General features: G+C 47.8%; 1 protein-coding gene across 8 annotated transcripts in view; it reads right to left on the bottom strand.

Moving 5' to 3' along the window:
• Positions 1 to 17,784, bottom strand: part of NAV2 (neuron navigator 2) — a 972,027-nt gene that overhangs the window by 664,846 nt on the left and 289,397 nt on the right. For all 8 annotated transcript variants that reach the window (XM_069623466.1, XM_069623467.1, XM_069623469.1 and 5 more), the window contains exon 3: positions 7,032 to 7,084. In XM_069623466.1, coding sequence (XP_069479567.1) covers positions 7,032 to 7,084 — 53 coding nt within the window. The remainder of the gene's footprint in view (positions 1 to 7,031; positions 7,085 to 17,784) is intronic.

Genomic DNA, 17,784 nt, shown 5'->3' with positions numbered 1-17,784 from the left:
GGAGCTAGCGTGCAGTCTGGAAGGTTCATTGGTCCATTTATTGGTGCTGCGCTGGAACCCGTAAGCATCACCCGGTATCACCAACAAACACAGGGGTGCTACTTTAGCTGGGCACGGGGCAACAGTTACTAAAAGAGGACATTCTGGGGTAAGGCATGCAATGGAGAATAGGGCGGTGGATTTCAGGTCCCAACGCTCTTTCCATCACAGAGGTGTGTGGCAGTCTCTGCCCTCAAGGGTTCGCAGCAGGGTGCTGGGCCCTCTCTCTGGTCTGGCTAGGAGGGGCACTCCTTCCCCGTCACTCCTGATTGTCCCGTTTGGAAACGGGGCACTTCTCTTGCGATGACTTTTCCTGACAGGTGACTAGCATGTTGGGTCACTGGAAACACGACCATGCTGATAGCATTTGAGTGTACACTGTGCTTCACAGAGTTTGGAAACAAAATCTTAGTATATCAAAAGGAGTTCGAAGCATTTTGAATCATGAAAGAGCTACATAATTCATTTGTGTTGTATGGTTGGTGAGTCACTCCTGCCTTCTGTGCAAATAGGAACAACATTTTCTTCAATGCAACTTGCCCCGATGACAGGGTCCATCATAAGAGGAGGGACAGTGGAGGACTCTGGGGGTGCATCGGGAAGAGCAAGAATAGCAGAGGGTGGAATATTGCTGGGGTGAGCAAGTAATGGGAGTGCAGTCGGATATAGGGGACTCCCATCTTCCCCCAGTTTCCTGACAACAACTCATGGCACCCACCTTTCAGAAGATGGGGAGCAAACCATGAAAATCGAATGTACAGCGCCCGCCCACGCAGCTGTATATGATACAGAGGTAGAAAAGGCTGGGAGCAACCGCCAAAAGTAGGAGACTGAACCCTCCTCTTCAAAAAGAAGTGGTCAGACTAAAACAAATATTTGCATCCTTTCGCCAGTACCCCCATTTTATCATTTAGAGTCCATTACTAAGCAGTTTTATTATGACAATTTGTCACTTAAAGCAGTTTGAAAAACATCAGTGGCACAAGCTTGAGTCGCCTGGCAACACTCTGTTCATGGACATCCCGATCAGCCAATCATCATGGAGCATCAGAATTATGAAGGCAGGAGCAGGCTAGCACACCTGACCAACTGAAGGCGCGGACACTGACACCAGGGGAAGCCCCCGCGTTTAGTATGCAGGTGGGGGAATGCCCCTCCATGCCTGGTTTGTACGCTGGAGTGAGAGTCCCCTTGATTCGAAGAGGCACTTGAAAGGAGAGAGGGTACTCGTGCTGCGTCGACTGCAGTTGATTTAAAATGGTTCTGTAACATTTCACAAACTCAACTCTAGTATCACGCCAGCTATAAGGGTACCCAAAGAACCCAAATAGCGTCAGACCACGTCATGGATTCTGAGGGTCCACCTGAAACCTCTAGCGTGGGGCAGGGGCTGTTAGATGTACTTGATATATGCCTTTTTTCTATCTAAATGATATTTTGGTGAAATTGGGGGAATCCTACTAAATTCTATTGGTCTCCCCTTCACCCACCTGTACAGCTTGATAGATTATGCAGAAACCAGCGTTTAAATTGTGGAGAAAAAGAAAAATCGATCGGTTAAATTCGACCAGTCACATGTTCTGCCAGTATGGGTGCTCCGGGTGCTTCCGGGTGCTTCTGCAACCACATACATTCTGGAGGAAATTGAATGATGGCAGCCCGACTCCTTTTCTTTGTCACACTGCAGACTGGTGCTGGGCTCCTTGACGGCGGCAGCTGTGGAGGTAAATAAGCCTTCTGAGCTAAATCACACGTCCCACAGCGCCACCCAGTAGCCATCACTGGAAGTGTACCTCCAGTTCAGCAAGACTGTGTACGGGCTATCAATGTGTTCACCTTTCTTTTCATTTTATAGAACTGCAATGACCAAATCCTAACCAGCATCGTTGCCCAGTTTTCTAATGTGAAATGATTCCAGGCCCTGGGGTTGGGAGTGCACATGGACGCGCATGTTTGACTGTGCTATCTTGTTTCACGAGTGTAGGATATTTAAAGACTAAACTTTTTGATGTGTGCAAGTTTCATTGTGACCTCTCAGCAAGCAGTTGCAAAATATTTCTTTTCGAAGAGAACAATTTGCATTAAATATGGGCATATGTTGTGCATAGATTTAGTAAAGAAAGAGCTAAAGAGGCACACAACAAAGACAAGCGGTGGCAGAGAGGGAGAGCGGGAGTGTGAGGAATTTGACCATCTGCACAGGGAGCGTGCGCTCACCTGGGCTTATTGATTAATTTGTTAAGGAAAATGAATGATGGGAGATCAGCCTCTGGAAATGTGTGAGGCCATTCCACACACATTTCCTCCACTTACCGTACAAAACACAGTCACGTGTACTCTGGGAAGAAACAGCCTACAGGTGCCATCTTCCCCGGTCATATTCAGTTGGAATGTGACAGCCACATATACATCAAAGCATCTCAAGAAGAGGGAAGGCACGCCTTCCATGAGCAGCCCAATTTAAATATCAAAGACTCCATGGTTCTGCTTTCCTATTGTCATTTGGCTGGTGGCAGTGCATACTAATGAGAGACAATTGAGGAAAGCCTGCAGGAGAGGCTTGGTTGCCGAACAGACAACAGGAAGGCGGGCCTAACACCCCTTTGCTATGCAATGTGTCAACTTGAAGCTAGTTCCCACCCCTCTGTATGAAAGGCAGAGAAATGCATGTCTGGGTCCACTATTTACTGTAGGCAAACCTATGCAGAGCTGACCCCTTTCAGAGGGGAGAAGTATGTGATTTGGAGGACAGCTCTCACCACATACTTCAAGGGAGGCCTGTACTTTAATCAAGAGTCACAGAGGCTTCAGTTAACCAGAGAGACACTTTGATCTACAACAGACAGGAAGATGGGTGGGACTTGGGTATATGTTGTCACCCCTTAACTTTTCCTGTTGCAGAGCACTCTGGTCCTGACCTCATGCCTAACAGAAGATTGTTGGTGGGGACCCAGGATTGGTTCATTAAGGTAGGCTTATCCTGCACCAATCACTGGGGCCCATTGGGCTTTAAAAGAGGGATGAACAACTCACTTAGCAGATCATCCGACGACTTTGAAAGGAGTAAGGAGGACTCCTCATTTGGACCCAGGCTGAAGGTACAGTCTACCTTATATCTTCCGCCTGTGAATGAAGGCCAGAGGTTCAAAGAGGGAAGCAAGATCCCTCCCCTAAATATCTCACAGGGAACAGAGGGAGACACTGGACCAGAGGCCCCGTTCAGCAGCTCAAGAACCGGTACCCAGCCCTGCTAGATTCTGCCAGCAAGCTTCCTAGGAAGTGCCGGAGAGTATCTGAACTAAGGACAAGGCCGTTGCCTACAAACACTCTCCTGAGCTTTGGGCTGTCTGCCTTGAAAGGATGACACAAGCCCTGCAAAGAAGCTAGGAGGAGTGCCACACAAGCATCATCCATCGTCCATCTTTTAAGGACATTTGAGACAGTAGAGTCCTCAAATCGCATCCGGCAGCACCGCTGACTGTTGTCACGCCACAGTCACCAGAGACATCCGAGACCCCTCGACCAGAGCTCCAGATCTGCCAACCAGCACAGAGACAACGATTCTTGGCCCTGAGACATCGCACCAGCCAGCATGCAGACATCCGTTCAGCCTTGCTTGCCAAATTGCCTGACACCTGGTACCCGCAGCTGTCTGCCGCCACTAACTCGGTCTCAAGGGCTGCAAAGTGTCCTGGAACCGCCTTGATGCCGTCCACTGAATGTCCTCTTTGAATTTATTAATTCAAGCCGACCTCTGGGATCAAACTGCAGTGGTCAGGTTTGTAGGCCAGTCACTTCACCACTGCACTATATAACCTGATGAAAAATGAACTTACAACTAAAGGTGAAATGTCTCATTTCGGTACTGCATGTTCCAGATAAACCTTTGTATTGGTTCTTGGAGGTTAAAACATGCACACCTTTTCACATTTGCAAAAACACTATTAGAAGAAAATATTCTCTCTTGGTTTTGTGTGTGTGTTGATTTTATGAAAGGCATAGACCATTTATCCTGTGCAATTTGGGGGTTTATGCAAAGACAATTTAATGATATGTGCATAGTTCACCTTGATACTAATTTCTGGTGACATCACATCACATTGCATTTGTTAATGAGTCCCCCCACTTTAATTATTAGGACTTCTCCCCTGCTAGACAGTCCCTTTTATCATTGGGTAATAATTGTATTTTTCTCTGTGTTGCAACTAACCAACGATCCACGACCTTGCAGAGATAAGCCTGCCGTTCCGTCGACATTACCAAAAATTGGACAAGGAGGTCTTATAATTCACTTGTATTCCAGTCTGTTTGGAACCCTTCGGGTGTACTAGAGGTGTGGGGCTGATGGATGGTTTAGAAACCGATATTCATCCCTGGACCACTGGTGCCCCGGAAGCTGATTGGTCACAGGGAGAGGTGCCGAGAGAGAGAGAGAGGGGCAGAGAGAGAGGGGCAGAGAGAGAGGGGCCGAGAGAGAGAGAGAGAGAGAGGGGCCGAGAGAGAGAGAGGGAGAGGGGCCGAGAGAGAGGGGCAGAGAGAGAGAGAGAGGGGCCGAGAGAGAGAGAGAGGGGGGCCGAGAGAGAGAGAGGGGGGGGCCCGAGAGAGAGAGAGAGAGAGAGAGAGAGGGGCCGAGAGAGAGAGAGACCGAGAGAGAGAGGGGCCGAGAGAGAGACCGAGAGAGAGAGACCGAGAGAGAGAGGGGCCGAGAGAGAGGGAGAGAGAAAGAGACACAGAGGGGGGTTATTAACACAAGGAGTACCTGGGTATGCTAGGGTCGTGTTTTGGACTCCTGGGCAGGTGTTAGGCACCATAACACTAAAGCACGGTATTGGAGAACACAGTTACAGGAAAGACAATTAAATCATCTTGTAAGTTACATAAACAACGCACAGGCAGAGTGTCCTTAAAATGAAGAACACCCGGTCCTATCCCAATGGATCTCTCCCTCGGAGACGGTGGTGCACCGCCTATCTAAAAGGGATAGCAGAAAGGAATCTCCCTATCCAACAGTCAAGCAATAAAAATCAGATGTAGGTCACCAGAGTGCCAATTTAAAGACAACAAACCGTTCAATGAGGTCTTATTTCAGAGTGACATGGACTATTCCTCTCGTCTGGAATTTCTCTATATGTTTTAATCACCAGTTTCTAAAGGTAATCCTTCCCACTCAAACCTAGCTCTGATAATAGTAAAAAGCGTTGCTGCTCCCCAGCGAGAACCGGTGTAATGCACACCATGTGAGCAGCTACAAGCACTTCTCAGCCAGTCACAAGTCTGCTATGCTTAGATGAAATAGCAAAATCGCCTCTCAGCAGCACCAACTAATACGTGTAGCCTTCTGTGCCGCGGTATCCACATTTCCCCAGTCCATGGTCCCTTGTGAATAGGAAAATAGCAGTACTTCTCAGCAGGGTTGGATTCATTGTAGTGGCATAACAGCAGTATGTGGAAGCACGTCTGCCAGCCCTTTTGCAACATTAAGATCCCTCCTAAGGAGGTTTATACTATTACAGGGACAGTGCAGCACTTCTGAGAGGGGACGCCATGCTTTGATGAGGAGACATTCTGATCAGTGGTGTACCTTTTGCTTGGCTCACCGGCCCTACAGAACTTTCAGAAATGCCCGCCATGTTACTGCTCAGTGCTGCCATTGTTGCTGGGGAGGTGGCGGCACTGGCCAGCAAACCCCACTGTCAAAATGATGAGACCACCACTGTGTTCTGTGCGATTATGTTGGTAAAATGACTCGTACAGTCAAGTGGTCTCGTTCTAGCACAATATCCCACTTCCCAGCCTGTTGCCCCAAGTAGAATGCTCCCTTTCCCCCACAGACAAGGTACCAATACAGTCTGTTGCGGGAGTGACTCATTTAGAAGAGTTTTGTTACTTGGAAAAGCATTAGGGGACGAAGGCACTATGAGAGAGCAAGTACTCGACCTCTTGTGCACTACAGGGCCGGCTTAAGATGTGCCTGGGCTTCTGGGCGGCCATTTCAAAATTATGCTTATGGGGGGGTAGGGGGTGGGGGCTTCCCACAGCTGGGAAAACCAGTCTCAGGCACTTGTGAGGTGCACAGGATATAATGGCAAGATAAACATGGGGGGGGGGGTAAATAACTCTAGATTATCACATACCGTTTTAATGGCCTCTGCACAGAACAAAGAAAGGCAACGAGTGGGGCGTTGAAACACTTAGGGTCTGATTCATGTAAGTGTTTTATAATGGTGCAATGCCAGAAGAAAACGAAACGTTCTGTGAATCAGGCCCAACGTGTTCACTAAACATCTATTAAGCTCTCTTTGTCAGCAAAGTACTACTGCAGTTGAAACCAGAGTAAAAAGGCAATGAGGAGATAAGGAGGCTGCTGGACACTGCAGGGCTGGGGAGCAGGGGTCGGGGGGTGAAGGCTCTAGAGCTCCAGGAAAGAGAGCCAGTTAAGTGCTTGTTACAAAGTACAGAACTAAAGAAATATTTTGCTTTGCGATCAGACTGTCGACATAGGCTAACAGCTCAGGGCCTCCTGAGGCCCATTTCAATGGAAAAGTTTGAAAGGCCCTGGCACCGTCCCAGGGCTTTCGGCGGCGCTGCATTGGGCACCGAGACCCTCTCTTTTCCTTCCAGGATCTAAAACTTGAGGAATGCATTATTGTCGCTCCTTTTGATGAACCCCAACAGGCTTCGTTCGATCACTCAAATGAGACACACCAGCTAACGGGGCAGCATGGCTTGCAGGCCCTTATCACACATTGGGGAAGATGAGATGGATGGAAACTCTACAGTGTCCGACGCTGTCACAATGGGGAAAATAAGCAAGCAGCGCAGTAGAGCAAGACTTTCAAAACCATCACATGCAAAGTAGTTTTTCTGCTCTTCATTTTGCCAGCTAAATTGCGTTTCTAAACATTACAATTGCAATTGTTTCAGACATAACTAACATCCAGAGTTCTACATAAGCGCTGGAATATGCAAGGCGCCAAGGCACAGAGACTCACCATTTGGGATCTACTCTTCGGACACCCATTGATGTCTTCAATCCTTTCGTTTGCTGGAAAATAAAGAGAGGGTGTAAAGGAGTGCACATTGCCTCATGCAGTTATTTTCAGAGCTCTTGTTGCTGGCCGGTTCCTAAGGCTGGCCAATCAGTGGGAAGTGCGCGCGCGGCGCCGAGATAGCTGTGGGAACGTCTCGCGCGCTGTCCCCACCCTGGACAGCTGCAGTAGGGGCGTCCTGGACCAGGGTGGGACAAATGCGGCTGGGGTTACGTTCTGAGGTAGCACAACAGGAACACTACATAATCTAGTGGAGGTCACAGCTTGAAACCCCAAAAGGAAGCACTGAAAAAAACACAACCTCAACCCTCCCCAAAAGAGAACAACTTCTGCGCCAAGATGGTGGACTGATCATAACATATACACAGCCTGCTTTTCCTTGTCTGAGCAAAAAAGCGTATATGCACGCCAGAGAGGAGATATGACCTAGTGGGCAAATGGGCAAATGTTCGGCTGTACAAAAAGGGGCGGCAGAGTTCAAATCCTGGCTTCCCCACTGAACACGAATGCGTGCTCCTGAGCAATCACTTAATTTGCCAGTGCCATAATATATGCCAAGACGGAAGGTGCTCACACATAAGGAAAACGCCCAGTGTTTTAATACTGGAGCTCGGCCTAAGAATCACTCACCTTTGTTTTGGCTCAAAACTGCCTGGGCAGCTCATGCCAGTGTGGCCCGAGTCCAGGAGATGAGGGGTCTGTGCGCCATTGGGTCAGGGTGGCTGGTGCGGTAGTGTGGAACCCTGCATCGGGGCATCACTGCCAATCTTAACCACTTGCAGAGGCTTAGAACTCCCCCGCCAGGAGGTTTTCTAGAAGGGGTGCCCTGGGCTCTGTTAGGAATAATAAACAACCGCCTCCAGAAAACAAATGCCAATCTATTTGTGTTCCCTTGGCAGCTCCCATGACTTGATTTGGAATTAAATGACACGATATTCCAGTGTGAGTGCTGTGTGCCATTAAAATGGGATTCTATGTGATTTAATCAGGGTTTTTTTTTCCATCGCGGAAGAATTCATCGATGTTTTATTTGTAGGGCAGTTTACCGCAAAATGTACGCAGTGGGAGACCACCGAAGCCCTACCCCTAAATTCCTCCATACCTTTATTACCATAATCACCCACCCCCACATTCATTTGCGGTAAAATGTGGTGGCACAAATTCGGCGAATTCTCAATTGATGGAAAAAACGACGATGGAATCTTCCTATCCCATTGAAATTCATTCCACCCATACGGTCTAGAGCCCCATGTATTTTACTGTATTATTTTGCATTTGTAAGGCGCTTATACAACAAGAAGTTGTGTTTCAAAGCGCTCTGTTTACGGTCCCCTTTGCAGTGCTTGTTCTGAAATCCCAGATCGCAGTCTGCCATGACTCGTCGTTTGCACGTTCTGGGAAGGGGGCTGGTGTGCTTCTCATTTCGAAACAGGACTTGGCACTGTGTCAATACACGGGCACTTCCCATGCACTCCAAAAGTGTCCCTCCCAGCACGGAGCAGATCAAAGCTGTCGCTGTTTGCCGCCTTACGGCTGTTTAATTAAGGGTTGAAAGAACGAATGTGCCGTGATTGGGCTGTGGCACTCGGGCCTGGGGGGTCGGTGGGGGCTTGGGGGGGGGTGGAGGGGAAGCAGTCTAGCCTTTGTCCTAACTCATTTCTGAATCGTATACATTCCAGCGTGGAACAGTAACGTACAGATCTCTGCAGAGTTGCTAACAGTATTAAGGCGAAGTGCCTTCACGAAATTAGAGCCAAGGCAGCAGCCACACAAACAAATCCTATTTTTATACAGCACTGCACGCGAGATTGCTCTGGCTTCTAGGCGCTATTACCATCCCCTTCGACGCAGCCAGGGTTTGAACGTGTGATTGTAGGCTACACAGCCCTGAAGTCAGTTCTCAACTTGCAGATATGTTTCAACTGCTTGTCTCATGAGGACGAATTAAATCCAGGAGACTTCCAATACAGAACCGAGGATACCGACTCGGTATTTACTTACACCAAAGTCTTACAGAAAAAGTTATTGCAAACAGTTCCAAGTGAGACTCTGTGTCGTTTATCGGGTGCAGCAGAAGATCCATTTCTCTAGTAAACTTTACAAATGTGGTAGAAACGTACAAGAGGAACGTGTTGCCTATCATGGCCACATTCGAGACAACCAGCGGTCTGCAACCTGTGGCTCTCCAGGTGTTCGCGGACTATAAAGCAATCAAAACCAAACTCTTTGTCTGAAAACAAAATGTCTACATTGAGCCTGTAAACTTACCCACTGTTACATGCATTTGCCTGTAACCTTGTTCTTCACTGTATCGTACACTGTCTATGTTTTCTGTAACCAAGAGACCTCTGGTTGCCTGTAAACTTTTGATCAAAAGTTCTTACGTAATCCTGTAAAAGCGCCTTGATGCGCACGGGCTGCAAGTGCGCTCTACAAATGCAAATAAATAAATATAATGCCCAGGACTCTAACTCCCATGATCCCTCGCCATTGGCTATACTGGCTACAGCTGAAGGCCTAAACATCTGAAGAGCCAAAGGTCACAGACCCCTGGAGAAAGCAAATGGCAAAGAAAATACCATGCACTCACAATGTCACTTCGGGGCTAAGTGAGGGTCGATTTTGATAAACAATGACACACAAAATCCAATTTTTTTAACTTTCAGGAATTGTCCCTGATCCCTTACACACAGTTATTACTGTGAATGAGTACATTGTAGTAAAAGGTATTGGACAAGAGGTTCACATCACAAAATGTAAGTATATAGCACTGTCAATAGCGGGTATTTACAAGGTGTCTATTCATAAATTATAGTCAGCAGAGAATAGCGTTCTCAATTTACGAGGCCTTTACAATCTAATTACACTGCACATGTCAAACCTGAATAGTTGCAACCCAAGAGTTCTACATTTTCATTTCGCACTTAATTGCCAGCATGCAACAGTTATCCTGTTTCTGCACTCGTCATGCTGTAAAATGCAATCAAAAAAGTTGTTGGACAATTAAAAAGATGACTGTCAATAATACAGTTAAAAAATCCACCTGCCCATAGGCAATTGGTTTCCTTGAATATACTGGAAAGACCAAATACTGTCAGAGAGGGAGGTTCCTCGCCTATCGCATCAAGGCGTGGAGTAATTGGCGACGCAGGGCCAGGGACTGACACCAAACACCAATATTCATTTTGGAGGCATTAGGCCGCATTCATTATAGATCTTACATCACCAAAATGCGACACGCCCTATGTGAATTACAGCATCAGACGGTTATGTCATCATTACATCAACAATGATGTCATCATTACGGGCCTGAGGGCAAGATGTGAGGCCCTAAACTAACCAGATCCCCAGACCCGCTCTTCTCTTGTACAGACCGGTGAAGACAGCTTGGAGCTCCTGGCCCGACACCTCACCGTTCCGCACCGTACCTAGGACTCTAACGTAAATCAGCAATAAATCAAAAGGTTGAGCCCGTTGCTCAATTCAATGCAATGTGCTCCAAACTACCGCAACACACTCTCCACCTATCGATATAAAGGGTTGGACTGGTGAGAAAAGGAAAACATGCTGCCAAAGCAGCCCACCGGTCCCAGGTGGAGAAAAGAGAGGGGGCACCTTGCGTCCCCTCTCTTTATACCTGCCCTGGACCCCTTGGCTCTACACCTCTGGCGCCGGGCGGTAGTGCCTGCCAGTGACGTCGTCCTCCCGCCCGGCCCCATAGTGGTGGCTAAATGCCAGGGCTGCTTTTGGAATAGAGGGTCAGCAACATATTCCAGGAAAAGGATGTTAAACTAATTGCAAAGTAGAAATACAGACTCCAAACCTGCGTAGAAAACCTCCAACCTCCTCCACTTTATTTTAGGCAATGAAGGTTCCCCCCGACAGTCGCAAGCTGCGGAAGTAGAGACCTGTGGGGGGGCTGAGGGGGAGGCTGCATCAACCAGGGCAGACAGAGCACCTGCAGCAAGAAGGAATTTCATGTGCGAGTGCGAGGGAGGGCAGTGGGGGTTGGTGGCAGGGACGTCATTTTGGGGTTACCAGGGGTCGCATCTGTGACCCCTGACGTACCCTTTGCTACCACAAAAAAAATATATATACCTTTTTTTTTTTAACGGAAGCTCCTGGGCTAGGGCACCACTATGTGGGCTCTTTGTTTCTGGAGTATTGGCTGGCCCCTTTAAAAAAAAACAGGGGGTTCCAAAAGCGTAACACTTTGAGCAGTGACTCTAAATAAGAAAGAATAGGAATAACAAATAATTTGTCTTTCTGGAATTCTATACAATAATTGCTAGACTCATTAAAGGTTTATTTTAGGCACACTTCAGGGGTGAGTCACTGATTTAGTCGGTTCTTAAACACCTCAAATTGACCATGCAGACAAAAACTTCCAAAAAGCATATGGAGTTGAATAAGCATCCATTTCGAATTATGTATGTGGCTTTTTACAAGTTGCAGTTCTAGCATTTTTTTTTCTGTTGTTGTCTCTGATACGATCATCACAAGGCATTTCCCATCTGTGTCCTCGGTCACTTGACAAAATTCTTGTGCCTAAAAGCTTGTGTACAGTGTAGAAATGCTTGACCATAGCACATAAAGTAGCCCTTGATTTCATTGTGCCACAATTCATGCTTTGTTGTACTGTGTCTATCTTTCCTGGCATGCTGTACAACATGGGTGCACAACATACAGCCCGCGGGCCAGTTGCGGCCCGGCATGCTCTTTTGTCCGGCCAGCGAGGCACAAGGACTTTCCTAATGGAGGGCGGCCCGCGGCCGCCCTCCATTAGGAAAGTGTTTGTTGTCTTCCGGGCCGGACAAAACACTGGCCCTCATTGGCTCAGCACACACACGCACCACGTCGCTCCTACGAGCCACGTAATGCGTGTGTGCTGCACCAATGGAGGGCCAGCACTACGGCTGGCGTGGTCCATAAGGCTTGATGTCAGAAGGCATTTCAGCCTTGGACCACGTCAGCCGTAGTACGATTCCAGCGTTCCAGCTTACCCGCCGCTTACCTGCCTGCCTTCCAGCACGTCTGCGTTAAGTGGTCTGTTTGTGTTTGTGTGTCGGGTTTGTTTTGCTTTATGTTTGTGTGTGTATGTTGCGATGAGGGGGGGGGGTCGGATGTGTATGAATGTTTGGATTTGAATGTATTTTGTGTGTATGTTGAGATGCGGGGGTGGGGGGTGTCGGATGTGTATGAATCTTTGGATTTGAATGTATTTTGTGTGTATGTTGAGATGCGGGGTGAGGGGGGTGTGTCGGATGTGTATGAATGTTTGCATTTGAATGTATTTTGTGTGTATGTTGAGATGTGGGGGTGGGGGGGTGTGTCGAATGTGAATGAATGTTTGGATCTGAATGTATTTTGTGTGTATGTTGAGATGCGGGGGTGAAGGGGGACTCGGATGTGTATGCATGTTTGGATTTTAATGTATTTTGTGTGTATGTTGAGATGCGGGGGTGGGGGGTTTGTCAGATGTGTATGAATGTTTTGATTTGAATGTTTTTTGTGTGCTGAGTTGGGGGGTGGGGTTTCGGGTCTGTATGGGTGCATGCTTGAGAGTGTGTGTGCTCAGTTGGGGGGTGGGGGGTTTGGAGTTGTGGGGTGGGGGTTCGGGTCTTTATGGGTGCATATTTGTGTGTGTGCTGAGTTAGGGGTGGGTGTTCGGGTCTGTATTTGTGCTGGTTTGTGTGTGCTGATTTGGGGGGTGGGGGGTTTGGTTGGGGGTGAGGGAGCCATGGGGCATAGTGTTTGGTTGGGTGTGAGGGGGCCATGGGGCATAGTGTTTGGTTGGGTTTAGGGGGCCATGGGGCATTGTGTTTGGTTGGGGGTGAGGGACATGGGGCATAATGTTTGGTTGGGGTGAGGGGGCCATGGGGCATAGTGTTTGGTTGGGGGTAAGTGGGCCCTGGGGCATAGTGTTTGGTTGGGGGTGAGGGTGCCATTGGGCATAGTGTTTGGTTGGGGGTGAGGGTGCCATGGGGCATAGTGTTTGGTTGGGGGTGAGGGGGCCCTGGGGCATAGTGTTTGGTTCGGGGTGAGGGTGCCATTGGGCATAGTGTTTGGTTGGGGGTGAGGGTGCCATGGGGCATAGTGTTTGGTTGGGGGTGAGGGGGACATGGGGCATAGTGTTTGGTTGGGGGTGAGGGGGCCATAGGGCATTGTGTTTGGTTGGGTGTAAGGGGGCCATGGGGCATAGTGTTTGGTTGGGGGTGAGGGGGACATGGGGCATAGTGTTGCACTCCAAGAGTGAACCCAATAATAAAGCTAAAACAGGCACAGTTAGGAGATGTTCATCTTTGGCTTTTTTGAGGAAACCTGACTCAACGAAGGCCATACTCATCTTGGGCAACCCAAATAGTAAACTGTAGCAGTCCAAAATAACGGCATGTCCAATCTAGGGTCAATAAAATATATAAGTTAATTAAACAGGCGAGGTACAATAACTAAATAGAAATAAATTATACCAATGGAAAATGTGTAGTACAAAATGTAAGTTTGAAATGCAAATAAAAATCGTTACCCCTCAAAAACATTCTTTTTCCATGTGTCTAGTACAAATTGGGGGTTTAAAAAGCCTCCTGCCACGCCCCGACTACCGCCCCGCCCACATTTACTTTTCGGCCCACTATAGCCCCATGTAAGGTACTTTCGGCCCTCTGTCAAAATCAGGTGTGCACCCCTGCTGTACAGGATGTTAGTTTGCATGTACGAGGTAACGTACCCTCCCAAAAGTATGTATTTTGCCACCCTCGGAAGCCTGAAAAGTAGATCCATGCAGGCTTGATATGTGGCCAACTTTGCACCAGACCCGCAGATGAACCGGCCTACTGCCAAATCTGTTACTAATTTAATAGTATCCACTACACAGTGTAATTTGCTTTCAGACTGAGAAGAATTGCTCGTTTGACTGTAGCCGTAAGATGGCTATAGCCGGTAAGATAGTTCAGTGGGTTGAGCACTAGCTGCTGCGATTGTGTGTGATCTACAGGTTCGAATACTGGCAAGGCCAACTCAGCCTTTCATCCTTCTGAGGTCTATTAACCAGTACCAACACAGGCTGGGTGATATTGTATATTTGTTCTATATAAAGCGCTTAAGCATAAGTGCTATATAATAACACATCATTATCATTTGACCTTGGACGTCTGCTTGAATTCACAGTAATTTGGTAATATGGGCCTTACACACTGATTAATGATACCTATGGTGATCCATTCTTGTATATCACATTACAGTGATGTGATATATCCATATTTTTCATAATGTACTTAGGAACAATGCTATGTGATGGCACTTCCTGTTTTGTCAATGGGTGAAAGGTCATTTTCCATCGACTCCTGTGATGTCATTCCGGGGAGGGGTCAAATGACATCACTTCATGTGATGTCATTAGAGGTCAAGGGTCATGTGATGTCACTTCTGCTACCCCTGGCATTTTGGTGAAATGACATCCCTGATTGGGGGGGATTTTCCCTAACACGTTCTCAAAAATGCAGACATGCAGACCAGCAGGCGACACAAACATTTGATTGCGCAATTAGTGATGTGTCCTTAAATGGGCCAGGGCATGGATGCCATCACCAACACATTTTAGCTAGTGCTTGCGCACAGCAGGCCATTGTATTTTTTAGCATCAGTTGTTGGATGGCCGGGCTACAAACATGCTGACATTTCAGCTGAAGTGCAAAATACAATTTTTCAGAACATGCCCATCTGCCCTTCTCTGTGCAGAGAGGGGGGAGGTATTGATAGCCAATGGGGATTGAAGCAGAAGCTTCATGGAGCAAAGGCAGTTGTTGCAGATGAAGATGGGGTTGTGCTACATTAGTGGTATTCATGAGATTGCCATTTAGCACTCTACCATAAACCAAAGATGGCGGATGCTTAGTGCAGGGTGCCCCTAGGCTTGCCCAAGGAGTGGTGTAATGTGTTGTTGGCAGGGATATCCGAAACCTTTAATGCAGCACGCTGGGAGGTCCCGCTACCTGTAACGCAGCAGGTTAGGGGTCCTTACACCTTCATGCAGGCAGCACGCTGGGAGGTCCCGCTACCTGTGACGCAGCAGGTTTGTGGTCCTTACACCTTCATGCATCAGGCTGGGGGGCCTACTACCTTAACGCAGCAGGTTATCGGTCCTTACAACTTCATGCAGCACGCTGGGAGGTCCCGCTACCTGTGACGCAGCAGGTTAGGGGTCCTTACAACTTCATGCAGCACGCTGGGAGGTCCCGCTACCTGTGACGCAGCAGGTTATCGGTCCTTACAACTTCATGCAGCACGCTGGGAGGTCCCGCTACCTGTGACGCAGCAGGTTAGGGGTCCTTACAACTTCATGCTGCACGCTGGGAGGTCCCGCTACCTGTGACGCAGCAGGTTTGTGGTCCTTACACCTTCATGCATCAGGCTGGGAGGGCCGTCTGGCTTTATGCAGGAGGCTTTAAAGGCTCACTACTTTAACGCAGTCTACTAAAGCTGCTGCTTTTAAACAGCCCGGTAAAAGCAAAAGTAGGCGTATTTCAAATATTTGCCCTGCTCCTACAGATATCAGCGTTTTTACTACCACCCCCTCAAACGCAGCCCCAACTACAAAGATGTTTGTGGAGCTGCAGCCCTCCGCCCACAAGACAGCATTTTATTAGACCGCCTTCCTATCGGCCCTTTATTGACTCACTCCCAGGTGCAGACCATGAGCGACCCTCAATGTTGTAATCCTTTCAACTGCGATTAAGCTCATTTCAATGGAAGCAACGTGGGTCCGCACGTCAAGGGCCCGTTTCAATGAAGCTTTAACCTTTCCAGGAGAGCGAGGTGATCCAAATTGAAAGGGCCTTAATCCCATAGCATAGACGCTGTGTCTTTCACTAATTCCACTGCAAGCGTCTTCCACCATTTGATAAGTCCAAACTTTAATGCTGCCCAAGTCTCGCGTGATTTCTTTCAGATCACAAGGCTCGCCTTTATTCCAGCTGGAAGCGAGTGTCTTCTCAGAGCATCGTGTTCCCTCCCGACAGCCGAGAGCTTTAGGAGAGATTACAGCCCCATTCCATTCGAAAAAGTTCGATAATGGATATTCGGATATTTTGAGGCTACTAGTGAAACAGACTCAACAGCCAATCAAAGGACGCAGTGAGTTAAGCACTCAGTGCTGAGTCCTAAGGAAAACCCACCGGTCACTGCTTTGAACACTTCCAGGCCTGACTCAGCCTTTCATCCTTCGAAATGGATGCATGAAATGGCCTTACATTTCTAGAATACTGGCATTTGTTATGAACAGTGATACGAAATGGCAACAACTGTGGCAGCAAGCATTATACAAGGAAACAAGTAGACATAAATCCAAAAAAGAACTGTGGTTAAAAAACCTGTCCCCTTCCCTGTCATTCCGGATGTTTCTATGGCCCGATATATGCACCTATAAAAGAAGCCATTATGTTTGACGGATAAACACGAAGTACAAACACAGGCTCATGGGACTGTTGGTATGATATGCAACGACAAACATGTAAATATGGCCCAGTCACCAATAAAATGAGAAAAATCAGCACTGTGAGGAATGCTGCAGAGTCCCCACAGAATCCCTGCCTAAAATCTCCTCCCAGGTGGCTGGGGGAAGGGAGCCGCTACCTGATCCTAACCCTAGGGTGGAAGTAGCCGGGTGGATCACCGGGGAGAAGAAGGCCTCCCAAGCGAATAGAACGGTTCTGCTAGGAAAGAGGCAGTACTCCTCTTCTTCGGAGGGTGAGATATACATGCCAGAATACTTGATGGCCTGGCATCAGAGAAAGGCTCCTTTTCCCAAAGGCATCCAAAATGTTAGTAATGAAAACCATGATGGTCAGCGTAAGAATAGAGCATGTACGGTTCAGAACATCAATACCATTACTTCTGAGAAATGTGATTTTCCCTTTGGGTTGAGGTGTGATATTAAGAACAAACCATCAATGTCTTTAAACCCCTTATCTAGAGGTATGTTCTATAAACAGAGTGAGTTAGGTAAAGTGAAAACCAAAATATGTGATAAAAAGAAGAATAAGAACATTAGGGGCTTAAAGTCCCATGTTCCAATAGGTACTGGGATGAAGACGTGGGGCTCAGAGGCACAGAATTGCAGTATGCAGTCTAGTGTTCCTGACAAACTACACCTGAGCGGGAATTTTGATTATTTAAATCTCCCTCCGGTGCAGATCAGGAGGAGCAGCAGTAGTAGTAGTAGTAGGAGAAGTTGCAGCTGTGTATGCAGCAGAGACAAACAGCCAAGGACACCGGGACCACCTTTAGGTCTGTAGCGGCTGATGGTGCTGAGGGGGTATGCAGTAATAAAATTGCGGCAAAAAAATCGTTTGCACAAAAAAATTGTGGAAAAAATGCTGTGATTTGACCCGGTAAAGGTGTATCCCATTATACCATTTAAGGGGTTCAGGGTTGCGGGGGTGTCCCCGGCATCCATTACATGGATTGCACCAGCAAAACCACAGCCTTTTTGCAGCGATTTTTGTGTGTAAATAGCAATTTTTGCAGCAATTTTAACACATGGAACCGCTGAGAGAGGAGTCAGAAGGAGAAGCCCGAGTTGCAGAGGTCATGTAGCGGGAAGCGCTGCCGTTGCAGGAGATCCATCATTAGAGAAGTGCTCTCCGCGCCTGTGCCTGGCTCCTGCGACTGGCGAGCACCAACCAGAGAGAGGAGCAAT

The sequence above is a fragment of the Ambystoma mexicanum genome, chromosome 11, assembly GCF_040938575.1.
Source record: "Ambystoma mexicanum isolate Mex_15411 chromosome 11, UKY_AmexF1_1, whole genome shotgun sequence".
Taxonomy (NCBI): domain Eukaryota; kingdom Metazoa; phylum Chordata; class Amphibia; order Caudata; family Ambystomatidae; genus Ambystoma; species Ambystoma mexicanum.
Note: the sequence above shows the minus strand (reverse complement) of the source record. Positions and strands in the feature narration are given on the sequence as shown.